This window comes from Anser brachyrhynchus (assembly GCF_964034855.1).
Source record: "Anser brachyrhynchus genome assembly, chromosome: 1".
In the NCBI taxonomy this organism is placed as follows: domain Eukaryota; kingdom Metazoa; phylum Chordata; class Aves; order Anseriformes; family Anatidae; genus Anser; species Anser brachyrhynchus.
Window position 1 is genome coordinate 139,151,035 of NC_137694.1, and position 16,212 is coordinate 139,167,246.

Below are 16,212 nucleotides of genomic sequence, written 5' to 3' on the forward strand. Positions count from 1 at the left end.
TTTTTCTTTTTCTTTTTCTTTTTCTTTTTCTTTTTTCTTTTTTCTTTTTCTTTTCTTTTTTCTTTTTTCTTTTTCTTTTTCTTTTTCTTTTTCTTTTTCTTTTTCTTTTTCTTTTTCTTTTTTCTTTTTCCTTTTTCTTTTTCTTTTTCTTTTTCTTTTCTTTTTCTTTTTCTTTTTCTTTTTCTTTTTCTTTTTCTTTTTCTTCTTCTTTTTCTTTTTCTTTTCTTTTTCTTTTCTTTTTCTTTTTCTTTTCTTTTTCTTTTCTTTTTCTTTTTCTTTTTCTTTTTCTTTTTCTTTTTCTTCTTCTTTTTCTTTTTCTTCTTCTTTTTCTTCTTCTTCTCCTTTTTCTTTTTCTTCTTCTCCTTTTTCTTTTTCTTCTTTTTTTCTTTTTCTTTCTTTTTCTTTTTTCTTTTTCTCCCCTTTCTTTCCCTTCCTTTCCCTTATTGGGAAAAGCACCAGCACTACTTCCTTTCACTATTGACCAGCAGTTATTTTTCTGTTCCTTTCTATGTTCCTTGCTAAGAAGCAATGGCAGTTCATGTATTTTTTGCTTTAGTATTTCCTAGTAGTGTAATTTTCTAGTAGCCATTTTCTTGATTGCAGGCATCTCTAAGGCTAATTCTAAGACTGTTAGGTATATTCTTATGAACTCAGGAGAAGAAGAGGCATGCTAATAGTTTGTTAATTGTCTGTCTGTCTACATTCATTTTTTATGGTCATTCCAGAAGAAGACATGGAAATGGCTTGGCATGGCCTGTCCATTACAGTCTCCAGAAATTGAGCCAGGACAGAGAGACTCTTCACTGTAGCCTGACACTTTCTGTCTGCTTATCTCTGCAACATCAATCTTTTCTTTGCAAATCATCCTGCTACAGTGAGGATGTGGCCACAGCTGCTGGGAAGTGATACTGAAGAATCTTAAGTACAAACTGTACGGAGGACCGGCACTGAAATGCTCTGTGAGATAAGGGTCTCAGCACTTATTCCACTCTCCCATGCTCTCAAGTGATCTCCTCAGACCTGCACACAGGAACCTCAAGACCTCCTGTTATTCTTTTCATAGAGCCGTATTTTTCTCTATTTTGTGCCTTCTGTTTAGTGACTCTTAAACCTTTCATTGTTCTTTTCCTCATCCTACCCTCAGTTTTTAGGTGTTTTGCTTCCTTACTCTCTCTCAACTCTCTGCTCTCCTTTCCTTTATTGTCTTTGCTTCATTCTTCTTGTCATCTCCTTCTGTCTGCTCTTGTGACTCTTGGGCTTTTCAAATTCTTAGGAATGACCATACTGTAAATGGCCCATACTGTAATGCTCTCCATGTTTTCTCATGGAAATGCTCATCTGATCACTGCCAAAAGGAGTCATCTGCAGCCCCTTCCTGCTTAGAGGAGTGCTTGCTGGCACTGTTGTGTCCAGGCTCTGGACATGTCACTGGGGCTTGGTTGTGAGGGTAGCAGGAGCTGTTTTTACTCCCCTCATAAGAAATGGCCCCTTTCCATTGACCAGAGCACTGAAGGAATTTGCTTCCCAATGCATTTGTGTTTCACTGTTGACTGACTTTTAAAATAAATTACACAAGAAAAGATTTGAGTTGGGTTACTGCTGTGTTCTCTACATTGCCCCACCAGGACTGAAAGCACCAACACATGGCCAGGTCTCCTGGATTTTCTCTGGGTTGCAGGCAGGGTGACGGATAGAGGAGCTGCAGGAGACTTAATTCAGTTGCCTTACTCTTCCGTACCTTCTGCCTGGCAGCCAAGCAAATGGCTCCAGCACCACATCTGCAGGAGCTTTGTACCCTCAGGACCTGCACCTTCTCCCAGACTGGTCTTTTGCAAACAGGTATGGTTAAACTCCTCTCTGCTCAACAGACCTCAGGGTGTCAGAAGAAAGGTGTAGTTATCTCAGACTGCTTGGGAGTGTTATTTAGAGGATCAAACTAACAGAAACAAGAACATACTTGTGTAAGTAGTGTTTCCCTCATTCTTAACTCTATGCTTGTTTCTGTTTTGATTTCTTTTTCCTTTTTTTCTTCCTCCTGACCAGCCTTACTGGTGCCTTGGCCTTTCAGCTTGTGGCTATGCTACTGCATGGGGGAGGGATGCAGAGGGAACTCAAGAACCTGGTTTCCACACTCCTCAGTTCTTAGCTCACTCCCTAGTTCTCTCCAAGGCAGATTTGCTATAAACCTAATCTATCCACCAAAGCTATGTGGATGTGAGCTGGCCAGTGCTACATGACCCTGGAGCTATGAAAAGTCCTAGCTTTCTTTTATTTAGATGTATGGACATAGACTATATGGTTAATTTTTCACTAGCAAAATCTTATCAAGGAACACATTTAAATTACTGTTAAGCTTATTATCTAACATAACCAGATGCATGATTTGTCTTACTCAGAAATAGTGATCATATCCCTGGTAAGGAGGATTCTTTCATTGTATGCTAGTGAATTTGAGCATATTCAATCTTTTGTAGCTAGGCATGGGCAAACTCAATATGCTTTGGAATGATCTCACTATCGATGTGCCAGAAGGAAAATAAGGTCACCTTTAAAAGTTGTGGCATATCTATAGCAGTTTTTTACAGAAATCATCAATTAAAGACTGACTTAAACACTTTAATTTCTTACCCTATTAGTCTGTACAGACTGTTGTCTTTTCTCTCAGGGTGTGAGTGCAGGATGCTACCCGAAAATGCTACCTGAGTCCAAGGTTCCTTGGTTCTAATTCCTAGCTCTACCAGTGGCTTTGTTTTCTTGAGTGGCTCTGGGAAAATTTCTCCTGCCTGTGACACCCTTCCAGAGATGAAAATTTGAATTTTACTCTCTGGGTGATGTGAACATAAATCGATGCTTATACATACAACAAAGTAATGCTTATACATTGTGGACATATGGAGAGCACCATACACATGCTAAGTGTACCAGGAGGCATAGAAATAGGGATACAAATTGGGCAATGCATACAAGGCAATGAAATATTTACCTACTTCAATGAAGCTTTTCCAGAATCAATTCAGTCTCTAGATCAGTATTTTTTTTTTTTTGAGATGGTACAGAAGTGGGAGAAGTGACATTCTGTTTTGCTTCAGAGGGTCCTAGACAGGCCAGCTAAATGGAGTGACAAGCATTTAATGAATTTCATTAAAGGAAAATGAGCTCTTGGGGTTCTTGCACAGGCTGAGGATGATATGCTGGAAAGCAGCTTTGCAGAGAGGGCCCTTGGAGTCCAGGTGGACAAGAAGCTGACCACGAACCAGCAATGTGCCCTTATGGCAAAGGCAGTCAATGGCACCCCAAGCTGCATCAGGAGTAATGATGCTAGCACAAGGAAGGCGATCCTTCCCCTCTACTACAGGTGAGGCCTAACCTGGAGTACTGTGGCCAGTTCGGGCTTCCTAATACAAGAGAGACATGGACTCAGTAAGTCCAGCAAAGGACCACGAATATGGTTAAGGGAGTGGAGCACCTTTCATAAAAGGAGAGGTGAAGAGAGCTGGGACTTCATTCTGGGAAGATGAAGGCTCATCTTCATCTTGAGGATCTTATCAACTGGGAGGAATAAGGAAGAGGGAGGAATAAGGAAGAGGGAGCCAGACTCTGCTCAGTGGTGCCTAGTGACTTGACAAGAGGCAATGGGCACAAACTGAAATACTGGACATTCCACTAGAACACAAGAATACACTTTTTACTTTCAGGGTGGGCAGACACTGGCACAGCTACTCAGAGAGGTTGTTGAGTCCTCAGTCTTGGAGATATTCAAAAGCTGACTGGACACAGCTCTGAGCAACCTGCTGCAGCTTACTCTGCTCTGAGCAGGGGGTGGGACTGGACAGTTTCCAGAGGTGCCTTCCTGCATCGACTATCCCATGTTCTTTATTTTAGGATTCACTTTTTTTTTTTTTTTTCCCCAAGAAACAGAAACCCACATATTTCTATTTAGAATAAATAATAGAAAGGGTATAGAAACGAACATTTATTTTAGTTATTGCAAAATAAATGCCAGATAACAAACATCAAATCATAGAATCGTAGAATGGTTTGGATTGGAAGGGACCTTAAAGATCATCTAGTTCAGTCCTGCTGCCATGGGCAGGGACACCTCCCACCAGACCAGGTTGCTCAAAGCCCCATCTAATCTGGCCTTCAACACTTCCAGGGGGAATCCACAGCTTCTCTGGGCAACCTGTTCTTGTGCTTCACCAGTCTCTGAATAAAGAATTTCTTCCTTATATTGAATCTAAATCTTCCCTCTTTTAGCTTAAAATCTTTAACCCTTGTCCTGTCAGTACAGTCCCTGACAAAGAGTAGGTACCGGAACAACACTATAAGGTCTCCCCAGAGCCTTCTCTTCTCCAGGCTGAACAGCCCCAGCTCTCTCAGCCTGTCTTCAAAGGAGAGTTGCTCCAGCCCTCTGAGCGTCTTTGTGGCCCTCCTCTGGACCTGCTCCAATTTTCTCCTTGTGCTGGGGGCCCCAGGGCTGACTGTAGGTTCTGTAATTCTCCTTGCCACAGACAAATAGTGAAGCAACACCAGAGCTGCCTCCACATCCCTGTCACAATCAGTCTGCAAGCAAAATAAACTGTTCAAGATAACTAGGATTGTCCAAGAAATGATTGATTTCTTTAAGCAACAGTAATTTCTTCCAATTAAAGTTCCTTATGAACAAGATGAGTTCCATGCATACGTATTGAAATACTCACCTGTGCAGAGAGAACTTCCATACTGAAATATTTCTTGATAACCTCCTCAATGAGTCTGCTTTTTTGTTTGTTTGCTTTTTTAAAAAAAAAAAAGGATTAAAAGGGCTAAAGTGTGAAAAATTAGTTTTTAATGTCTGTTAAATAGTACTAAGCTCTACAGAGATACTACTGCACTCTTATACAATCACATATCACTGTAATGTAAGTTTTAATCACCACTAAATTATTACCTTTTGTTTTTCATTTTAGTTTGCCCTTTTAATAAAGTGCTACAGACATCATAGACATTTCATAGTTTTCCCTGAATCTTGCAGAAAGCTCTAGAAGTTTTATATATATACAAATTTACATTTTTAATCAAATAGGCTTATGCATCACAAACATTCTGCCTAAGTTTTCTTAAGCAGTAAACTAATACAGATTTTGTAGATGTTGTACTGTAAGTCAACCTAATTTAATCCTTGACAAACACTGAGATTCTGCAAAATTTATTTATTTATTTTGTGGAAAAAAAAACCAAAACATAAAGAATAGAGAGTCACGTACCTCCTCTTGAAAAAACCCTCCTCCTTTATCGTGTTTGATTATGGATCAGAGCTGCAAAGACCCTTAAACCTGCAAGTGTTTTGCTCTGTCACTTTTCTTACTGTAAGCAAATGTTCAATTGCAAATGCTGCAAGTCAGAAAGTTACTCAGATTATCATTTCCCCTACTGTGTTTGAACTTCCCTAAATGTCCTAATTTGTAGATGCTAATGATTTCACACGAACTGATCACGCAACAAACTCTTCCTTCCTGCTATGTTAGATAAGCTAAATATTCATAGTCGCAGTGTGCAAACTAAAATACACAATAGTTGTGAACATGCTCACAAAAACACCCCTCCTATAAATAAGAACAGTTTCATAAATAATATGTTCTGGAAATACATTACTGCAGTTCTGTTACAAAAACTGTAGTTTTGTGGAACTAGTCCATTCTTAAAGTGCTTACAACAAGGTTATTTAATTTTATCAGGACCTGTCTGGCTGTATATATTATTTATGGCCAGGTTCTTCCTTGGGTAAGATCAATCCTTAGGCATGCATCTGGAAGCAGCCAAGAAAATTCTGTCTTGCATATTTGTAGGCAAAGAAGTGTCATTGAAAATGCAAGACCCGCATTTCTGAAATGTATGACTTTTGGTTTGGTTTGGTTCATCTTAGGCTATGATACCATGCAAAAGTTCCTGAATTTTCAAATTTAAAGAAAATATCCAAAGTATACTGGATATTTTGAATAGAGTAATGTCAAGTTTGTAAAAGACTTTGCAGTGATATAAATGTGAGAATCTAACCCAAAATATTCACTCTAACTTTCAGCAACGTTAGATGTGGCTCTGGGTGATGCTGAGAATTAGCTACTTCACAGTTGGTTTTACGTGGTATGTGATATACATAGAAGAAGCTAGTTGTTCTTCACGCAGATGGTTCTTTTTATTTCATGTTTTTCTCAAGCACTTATAGCCAGACTGATTTGAATTACCCTGTACCTTCCACCTCTAGCACAGGCACAATAACAGGAAAGAGAACTCCCTGGCTTCTTAGGAGTGGGACAGGATCCTTAGTCTGCTAGAGGAAGGGCAGTTCTTAACCCTGCTTTCCTTGAACCAAAATCTCTCTCCTTATTAGTAGTAGTAGTTGGCTTGTGCATGTGATCAGATCCACCAATAGAGAGTTCTCAGATATTTCTCATACCCTTTCTGTTTTGGGTTTATTCTGATAGTGGGAATTAAAATAGTTCAACAATGTTCAGGACACAATTCAAGCAAGTATTGCTCACTGTTGTCTGTTGGTGGTTGAGAACATTCCTCCAGCCTTGTGATAGGTACAGGGGAGGATTTGCACCTGAGTCTGCTATCAGAAGATGGTTTTCACTTGGGAGGAGAAAGGGGAACAAGGATTGAAAATGGTTGAAGATGGTCTAAATGATGGGGCCTAAGAGAGTAACAAGACAAGTCATTCCAGGTGGAGGAAATAGATAAATAAATGATCAATTAAGTGTTCAGAGACAACCTTGAACCATTTTACACGCACTTTTATTTATTATTTATTTGTTTATTTATTTATTTCCCCCGAAAGGCAATTAATTTTTATCAAGGAATTTACTTCTTGTTGTGGTGGCATTTTTGGTCAGGTTCTGGGTAACTTGAGGGTTGTCTAACAGTCTCATCCGACTAGTACTTTAAGGCTGTTCAGAGAGTAGCTGAATTAGTTTTGACTAACCTGTTTTAAACTCTAGTCTGGATTAATTCACCACGGCTCTGTGTGCACCGACTGGCTTGGCCAATCTTCCCCTCTGCTTGGGTTGTGTCTGCCCCTGCTCCCTCAACGGCTGCTGTGGGGTGGGCCCTGCTCAGGGGGGGCATGGTCTGCTGGCCCCATGGCTCTCCTCAGGTGCCGGTTCCCTCCCAGGGGCAAGTGACCCTCTTTGTGCCCTCATATATCTGCATGGCCAAGCCCAGGACTGTGACTCTGTTAGAGACCAGCTTCCTTCAGGACATCTCTTTTGTGCCCCCCTTCAACAGTCCCCACCCTCTCCTGGGAGCTATCAGCTCAACAGCTTGTGAACTGAGACACTCCATATCCTGGTGTTTATGATAAGACAGCAAAGATTTGGTTTTGTGTATGTATTATTCTGTGCTTTGTTCTAGTTCAGTGTTGTCAGCATCAGAAACTGAGACTCCCCTAGGAGTAGTGAGGCACAGGCAGAGACTTATTCAGTTCTCCCAAGAGGAGAAGGGCTTCTTCAAATACATCAGCAGAAAAAGGAAGACTGGGGAAAATGTCGTCCTGCTGCTGAATGGGGCAGGTGCCCTGGTGACAAAGGACACGAAGAAGGCAGAGTTGCTGAATGCCTTTTTTGCTTCAGTCTTTACTGCTAAGACCAGCTCTCCAGAATCTCAGACCCTGGAGACATGAGAGGAAGTCTGGAGAAATGAGGACTTTCTCTTGGCCTCCATTATCTTTGAAAGGTCGTGGAGAACAGGAGGGGTGCTTGAGGACTGGAAGAAAACTAGTGTCATGCCAGTCTTCAAAAAGGGCGAGAAGGAGGACCCAGGCAACTACAGGCCAGTCAGCCTCACCTCCATCCCTGTAAAAGGTGATGGAACAGCTCATCCTGGAGGTCATCTCCAAGCATATGGAGGATAAGAAGGTGATCAGGAGTAGTCAGCATGGATTCACCAAGGGGAAGTCATGTTTAACCAATCTGATAGCCTACTATGATTGGATGAATAGCTGGGTAGATAAAGGGAGAGAGATGAATGTGGTCTACCTTGACTTCAGCAAGGTTTTTGACACTGTCTCCCATAACAACTTCACAGGCGAGGAATTGTGGGACAGATGAGTGGATGGTGAAGTGGATTGGCAATCGGCTGGATGGCAGAGCTCAGAGGGTTGTGCTCAGTGGTGCAGAGTCTAGCTGGAGGCCTGTAGCTAGTGGTGAAGAGAGTCCCTTCCATCACCAGAGCTCTCGGTTCACAGGTGTAGGGTGTTCTGCTGAAACCTCTCACAGGTTGTGTTCCACAGCGTTGATGCAGGTGTAGCTAGCCAATTCATGAATTGTTTATCATAAATGAAAGAGAGAGAAATTTAATTTGCATGGTCTGAAAAATCTACTACTACTAACAGATTGGTTTAGCATTAGCTTTGCAGTGTTAGGTGAAGCCCTGAGGAAAAAAAAAAAAAAAAAAGAACAACAACAAAAAAACACACCAGGCTAATGAAAGCTTGGAAATGTTACCAATCTTTCATAAGTAAGGAGTAGATGGAACAATTGTTTCCATATCATTCAAGAAGTTGCCCAATGTGGTATGAAGTGGTTTTGTAACAAGCTAACAAGGGCCAGTGTAATGCAAAGAGTTTTAGGAAATGCACAGCAATTTTTTCCCCACAATGTTTATTGTGAAAAAACTACTCTAAAAAAATAAATATATATATTACCTTTTCCTCTTCTGGACAACTTAAATTCGATTGAGTAATGGATAAATTCAGGTTTGTTTGGCTTTTAACATTCCTTCAGCCTGTGTGGGTCCTTGTGGATGGCAGCAACATCTTGAGCAAATCTTATCTTGAGCAAATGAATTGATCACCCCAATCTGGTGTCATCTACAAACACGATGAGACCTCCTTGAGGTCATTGATAAAGATGTCAAACAGGACAGGTTCCAGGATAAAACTGGTACTCCAGTTGTCACAGACATTTATTCTTGGTACAACCATCCTTACTACTCCCAGTGACATTCTCTTCAATATGCTCAGAAATGTGCTCCACAAGGACTTACTCCATGACTTTCCCATGCTGACAGGCCTGCAGTTCTGTGAGACAACCTTCTGATCTTTTTTTGAAGACAGAGGCAACAGTTGCCTTTCTTCAGTCATCAATGACCTCTCTGGTCTCCACAACCTTTGGAAGAGAAATGGGTTTGGCAGGTCTCAGCACTCTTGAGTAAAGTTCTTTGGGTCTCATAGAATCATAGAATGGCTTGGGTTGGAAGGCACTTCAAAGACCATTCAGTTCCAACCCCCCTGCCATAGGCAGGGATGCCACCCTCTAGATCAGGTTGCTCAGGGCCCCATCCAGCCTGGTCTTGAACACCTCCAGGGATGGGGCATACACAACCTCTCTGGGCAACCTGTGCCAGTGCCTCACCACCCTCTGAGTGAAGAATTTCCTCCTAACAGCTGATCTAAATCTCCCCTCTTTTAGTTTAAAACCATTCCTTCTTGTCCTGTCATTATCTGATTGAGCTCCATCCTTTTTAAAAGTCCCCTTTAAGTACTGAAAGGCTGCAATGAGGTCTCCCCAGAGCCTTCTCTTCTGTAGGCTGAACATCCCCAGCTCTTTCAGCCTTTCTTCATAGGAGAGGTGCTCCATCCCTCTGATCATCTTTGTGGCCCTCCTCTGGACCCACTCTAACAGCCCCACATCCTTCTTGTTCTGAGGGCCCCAGACCTGGACGCAGTACTCCAGGTGGGGCCTCAGAAGAGAGGAGTAGAGGGGCACAATCACCACCCTTGCCCTGCTGGTCACTCCTCTTTTGCTGCAGCCCAGGATGCAGATGGCCTTCTGGGCTGCAAGTGTGCACTGCTGGCTCATGTCGAGCTTTTCGTCCACCAGAACCCCCAAGTCCTTCTCTGCAGGGCTGCTCCAATAAGCTCTTTTCCCAGTCTGACCTCATGTCTGGGATTGCCCTGAGCCAGGTGCAGCACCTTGCACTTTGACTTGTTTAACCTCGTGAGGTTCACGTGGGCCCAAATCTCAAGCTTGTCCAGGTAATACATGCTCATGAGCATGTATGTTTGAGTTTTTTCATTTAATCTCTTCCTTCGACCCTCACCCATTGCTTTGTTGTTTCTTTTTTCCTGGTGCCCTTTTTTCTTACAAGCTGGTCTCCTGGTATGTTTGCTTGTTTCCTTGAGTATCACGATGACTCTTTGTTCTACTTAGAGAATGCTGTCTTGAGTGACCTGCCAGCTTTTCCTAAGCTCCTTTCCTGAATAAGCTAAAATATGCTATCCCTTACCAGGAGAAAACAGGAAACAAATAAGGAGTTTGCTTAGCATCTATTTAACCATATCAATTTAACAATACCATCTCCTGAGTGTATTGGTACTGTCTTTATTAAACTTTACTTTTCCCTTCCCTATAGCGAGCCAATGTATGCTTTATGCCTCATGGCTATGTTATGACAGATTACAATCAACCTATGCTTCACTCTGGCAATTTTGCACAAGAGGAAAGATATCATGAAAGGTTTTACAAACTACTGCAGTCTAGTACAACCCCATCACTCTTTTAGCATGTGACTGAGCATTTCAACTCTGGCCACTGCTGCGTACTGAAAGAAACACAAAGTTGGTTTGCATGTGTGTCCAGCATGAACTCAGTCTCATTAAGAAATTGGCCCTGTTGTTCTAATCTTCTGAAAAAAAAAAAAAAAAAAAAAAGATTCCCAGCTGAGTCTTTGACCAAAAGACAATCATTAACTTTGTCAAAGGCTGTGGGTGTACCAAGAGCTGTTTGCATCTAGCTCCTGTATGAATTGGACAGTGTGGGGGATAGACCCTTGCCTAAGCTGGTAGTTGGAAGACTCCCCAGCATTGGAAAGCATCCAGGAACAACCATTCCAAGCATTGACTTGGCCAGGACTTGCAAGCAATGTCCTGAACAAATCCTGGGCATAGTCCAGGGGTTATCTCAGATCAGGGCTAATTTCTAATGGCAGTTTTCATGTATCAACCTTACTTAAGGATTTAATAAAATGTATCTAGAAAAATTACATGGCAATTGGCCTTAGTGTGAGAAAGTAGTCCTGGGAATATATAGTCTAATAATCAAATTTATAGTATAATTTATTTAATTTATAGTGTAATTATAGTGTCACCATAGTAAGATCCCCAAAATCTGAATCTCCAAGACCAAAAAGAGCAGTGATATATATGAGCTATAAAAATCAGTGGGGCAACTTAAAGGATAAAGTTAAAAGTTTAAAAGTTTAAAAGTTTAAAAGTTTAAAAGTTTAAAAGTTTAAAGATTAAAGTTTTGCAGCCCAGAAGGCCAACTGCAGCCTGGGCTGCATCACCAGAGGAGTGTCCAGCAAGGCGAGGGAGGTGACTGTGCCCCTCTGCTCTGCCATTGTGAGGCCCCACTTGGAGTCCTGTGTCCAGGTCCGGGGCCCCCAACAAAAGAAAGATGTTGATCTGTTAGAACAGGTCCAGAGGAGGGCCATTAAGTCGATCAGAGGGCTGGAGCACCTCTGCTATGAAGAAAGGCTGAGAGAGCTGGGGATGTTCAGCCTGAAGAAGAGAAGGCTCTGGGGTGACCTCATTGCAGCTTTTCAATACTTCAGGCGGATTTATAAAAAAAGATGAAGAGCAACTCTTTGCTCAGGCAGACAATGACAGGACAAGGGGGAATGGTTTTAAACTAAAAGAGGGGAGATTTAGATCAGCTGTTAGGAGGAAATTCTTCACTCAGAGGGTGGTGAGGCACTGGAAAAGGTTGCCCAGAGAAGCTGTGTATGCCCCATCCCTGGAGGTGTTCAAGACCAGGCTGGATGGGGCTTTGGGCAACCTGGTCTGGTGGGAGGTGTCCTGCCCATGGCAGGAGATTCGAACTGGGTGATCTTTGAAGTCCCTTCTAACCCATGCTGTTGTATGGTTCTATGGTTATTTTTGTTGTGAATGAAAATACTCAAAGGCTACTTCTGTTACGGGGGCAAAATTCCTGTCCATTTTCTCTTTGAACCTTAAGACCACCTTTGAAATCATGGTGAGCTTCCAACATTACATCCTCAGATTGGAACAGGTGGATGGCTCAGTGGACAGCCATCCAAACTGGGGAGTCAGATGATATTTTGGTATATTTTTGATATTAGTTTGGTATAACTCCAGATCCAGAATGAGACTTGTACGGAACTAGACTTTAACTGAAGTATGAAGCCGTGTCTGTGCTCTGCTGTTAACTGACCAAGTTCTGATTTACTAGTTGGAATATGCTTCCTTCCGAAAGAAAGGAACTCAGAAATCAAGTTATATCAGTAAACCAATTTGTTGTTATGCTTCTGATCTCTGCCAAGAGATCAAGAGATGCCACAGAAGGTGAGGATATTTGCCTCTTGTCTTCTGTGCCAATCTCACAGTCTCTACTGACTACTTAGCTGTTACAGGGGCTTACATTTGCTCATTATCACACTTTGTAGAGGATGTAGAAAATAGTATTTTGTCAAGCACGGGTAGTACTGTTATTCTGTACAAATGTTACATAAAATTCTTTACTGCTCCAAAAGCAGTCAGATGGTTTCTGAGCACCACATGTGGAAACAATAATGCAGTGTGTGATAAAGACACAGCTATAACTACTCTGGTATCTTCCCACACAGCTAAATCAAGCATTGAAATGTCTTCTTTGGGCCTCATTGATAATACAAATAGATCAAATATTTGGGTTCTTTTTGCCTATTTAAAAACATAAAGCTCCCTGATCCTGGCTTAGCAAGGTAACAGGGTGGGAGACGATGTAGAAAATAAGAAGGCATCCGTCAAGGTGCTGGAGCTTTATCCGCAGAAGAAAAATAGGAAAGCAAGTGAATCCTGACAGGATAAATGTTACAGCACAGTAAGTCAGGCCAAAACATTTATTTATTTATTTATTTATTTATTTATTTATATTACAGAAAACCCTGTAAAAGGAATAAAAGAAATCTAGTAATAAATCATTTCCCCAAAAAAGGAAGCTCACCAGAAATAACTGGACAAACAGACGATCAAGGTATATTTAAAGATTTATTAAGGGAGGTAAAGTGGCAGCAGAAAGTCTCGGTGAGTAATTGATATTGCAGAGGCCCCCAAGGATGTTGGAACTTTTCTTTCATGCTGGAACTTTTCTTTAAGAAGCATGTGAAGGAAGACCATGCTGAAAATGAAGTGCCAGTCTTAGGACTTAGAGAAGCAAAAGACTTAGAGAAACAAATCAGCACTGCATCATTAGACCATGAGAAAAGCCTAAGCTGCAGTGAGATAAAAGGAAGATCCTCACATGGATAAATAGTTATAAGTAGTTTGGTGTAATAGAAAAGAAAGATGACTTTGGGGAAGTGCAATAAACTGAGAGCTGAGTGACTGGATGATAAACTGGCAGATGAAATATTATGTATGTAAACATAAGGTTGTATACATGGTTAAGAAAAATCTTAACATGCAGAAGTGCTTGGCTGGCCGATTGGACATTTTGCTCTGTTATAGTATGGCCTTTATGTCCCTGTATATTGCTGTTGCCATAGGATACATTTCCGAAGATTTTTTTTGTTCAGTCTTAAAATGTTTGACTTGGGAGGCTTAAAATATTTTCCAAATATTTTGTGTGAATTATCTGGGTATGGCCAACTCAATCTGTCCTCAGTAATGGGAGACATCACCGGATGGCCAGAATCTCTTCTGAAACCACTTAGTCTTCTAAGTCATAAGAGCATGTCAGTGTAGGTATACAGCAAAGCAAGACTGTGAAGAAACACAGTGATTTAGCTTTAGAAGGAGTAAGCACTTGTGAGTTAATAAAATTGTTACCGGAACCTGGCCTTGTGTCATTAGGAGGGAGGAGAAATTTAACGGATGAAATGGTAGCAGTTTTCTAAGGCTTACGTAGACTAGCTGCAACGGTCAGCTAAACCCAGCATATAGTGGGAAGGTTTTTACAGTAGTCTACCCAGCACTGCTAAAGCAGGGCCTTTTCTGCAAAACATAATCTCAAATTTGATATATTGATTATGACATTATTACATTTTCCTGCCACAGGAAATGTATGCATTACATGAGATTCTCATCTTTCACAGTATTGGGTTTTCCTATGCTGCTATGCTTCCCCAAGTCCTAACCTTAACCATAAGTCTACTTGTTTGTTGGAGAGTGCCTCCGGGAATGAAAAAGAAAAAGAAGTGCTGACTTAAACTTACATTAAGTCTCTTACTAACTACAGGCATTCTCCAACATAAAACAGTAACACTATTCCCCAAAACAATGTTTTCTCAAAGGTGTGTTCTAATGCTGATTCTTGGGTTCATTTTAAACATTCCAAGGGGCTCCAGTCTCCATCTCAGTACTGAAAAGAAACAAGGAGATCCTTCTGAGTCAAGCCCTACTCCCAATGGAAAAGGCATGTGTTATGCAGTTCTCCAGGAAACTTTACCAGTACATGGTGCTATTCCATCTATTTTCTGTTGCTCAAAATGTATGGATGGGCCCTATTGTTTCACAGCAGAGATTTATAAAGGCTGGCCAGTTTTGACAAGAGCTATTTTTCCTAATTTAAAGGATTAGAGAAAGTTTTAGGTTAAAAGGTACCTCTGAAGGTCATTGAGTCCAGCCTCCCACTTAAAGCAGAGGTAACTTCAATGTTACATTCAGTTGCTTGGGGCCTTGCCCAGCTGACCTTTGAACAGCCTTTGAAAGGCTGAGAGAGCTGGGGCTGTTCAGCCTACAGAAGAGAGGGCTCTGGGCTCGTTGTGGCTTTTCAGTACTTAAAGCAGACTTATAAAAAACATGGAGAGCAACTCTTTGCTGGTTTTACTCTAAAAGAGGTGTGAGTTAGATTAGCTGTTAGGAGGAAATGCTTCACTCAGAGGGTGGTGAGGCACTGGCACAGGTTGCCCAGAGAAGCTGTGGATGCCCCATCCCTGGAGGTGTTCAAGACCAGGCTGGATGAGGCCCTGGGCAATCTGATCAAGTGGGTGGCATCCCTGCCCATGGCAGGGGGGTTGGAACTGGGTGATCTTTGAGGACCCTTCCAACCCAAGCTGTTCTATGGTTCTCTGATTCTGTATCCAAGGATGGAGATTTCACACCTGTTTCAGAGGTTACCCAACCACTCTCACCTGTAAATCATTTTTTTCTTTATGTCAAATTGGAATTTCTCTAGCTACAACTTGTGACTGTTCCTACTCATCCTCATACTCTGCAACTGCCAGACAAGACTACTCTGTCTTCTCTGCATTCAGTGGAGGACAGCAAAAGATCACCACAGCTTCTATTCACCATACTGAAAAAAATATTCCTTCAGCCTCCCTTGAAACAGTGTGTGCTTCAGCTCTCCCCAGTCATCTTGGTGCCTGCTTGGTGCCATCTGCTGAACTTCTTTAGTTTGCCAATGTCTGAAGAAGGCTGAAAGCTGGACACAGAGCTGCATGTGCAGGCTCATGAGTGCTGAGCAGTGGGAATCGCTTCCCTTGACCTGCTGGGTTCATTCCTCCCAGTATAGCCTACTATATGGATAGCTTTTATTACGATAAGGATACATTGCTGATTTGTGTTTGCTTCAGAGCCTTTTCTGCAAACCTGCCAGTCAGACATTCTCTAGTATTCATAGGTTTAGTTTGTTCCAGATATGGGACTTTGCATTTGCAAAACAAACGTTGAACTTCGTGAAGTCCCCATCAACCCATTTCATCAGCCTGTCATGGACCCTCTGCGTAGCAGGACTGCCCTCCAGTATATCAGGCAGCACTCCCATTTTGCTGTCATACATGTCTTGCCAAGGCTGCATTTCATACCACTGTCCAAGCTGTTGTTAGTACTAAGCAGTATTAGTCTTAGCATTGATCCTGTAGAAGCATTGCTCATAGCCAGACAGTGCATTCAACAGCCTGGGCTGTTTTCCTGGTACCTTGTACTAACCCCATGACTCTGAAAAATACTGAGTAGTAAAGGTTTCTATTCAAATAAAAGGACACAGAGATTAACTGAGTCACACACTCCATGTTTTAAAATATGAAGTAGCTAAAGAAAAACGAAAGTAATGAGAAAGCAAGTAATCAGTAAGAACAAAAAGAGCTGGATGCAAGTAATCAGTAAGAACAAAAAGAGCTGGATGCCTACAGAGTAGATTCTGGGCTGCTATCACGTTAATGGTGGCCGATCTCTTAACGCGTAAATAACACACTTACATGTTCTCTGAGATTTCTGTTGATTACAGACCA

General features: G+C 41.6%; 1 protein-coding gene across 8 annotated transcripts in view; it reads right to left on the minus strand.

The window, feature by feature from the left end:
- The window catches only part of LOC308191915 (granulocyte-macrophage colony-stimulating factor receptor subunit alpha-like), a 26,160-nt gene extending 15,218 nt beyond the window's left edge, over nt 1-10,942 (minus strand). For 2 of the 8 annotated variants that reach the window (XM_080584859.1, XM_080584865.1), the window contains exons 1-2: nt 5,247-10,942; nt 4,701-4,774 (exon numbers count right to left, since the gene is read on the minus strand). In XM_080584859.1, coding sequence (XP_080440985.1) covers nt 4,701-4,721 — 21 coding nt within the window. In that variant the 5' untranslated portion in view covers nt 4,722-4,774; nt 5,247-10,942. Of the gene's footprint in view, nt 1-2,983; nt 4,564-4,700; nt 4,775-5,246 lie in introns of those variants that run through there. The other 6 variants (XM_080584861.1, XM_080584858.1, XM_080584862.1 and 3 more) reach the window with 6 other exon arrangements.
- Nucleotides 10,943-16,212: the final 5,270 nt, after the last annotated feature.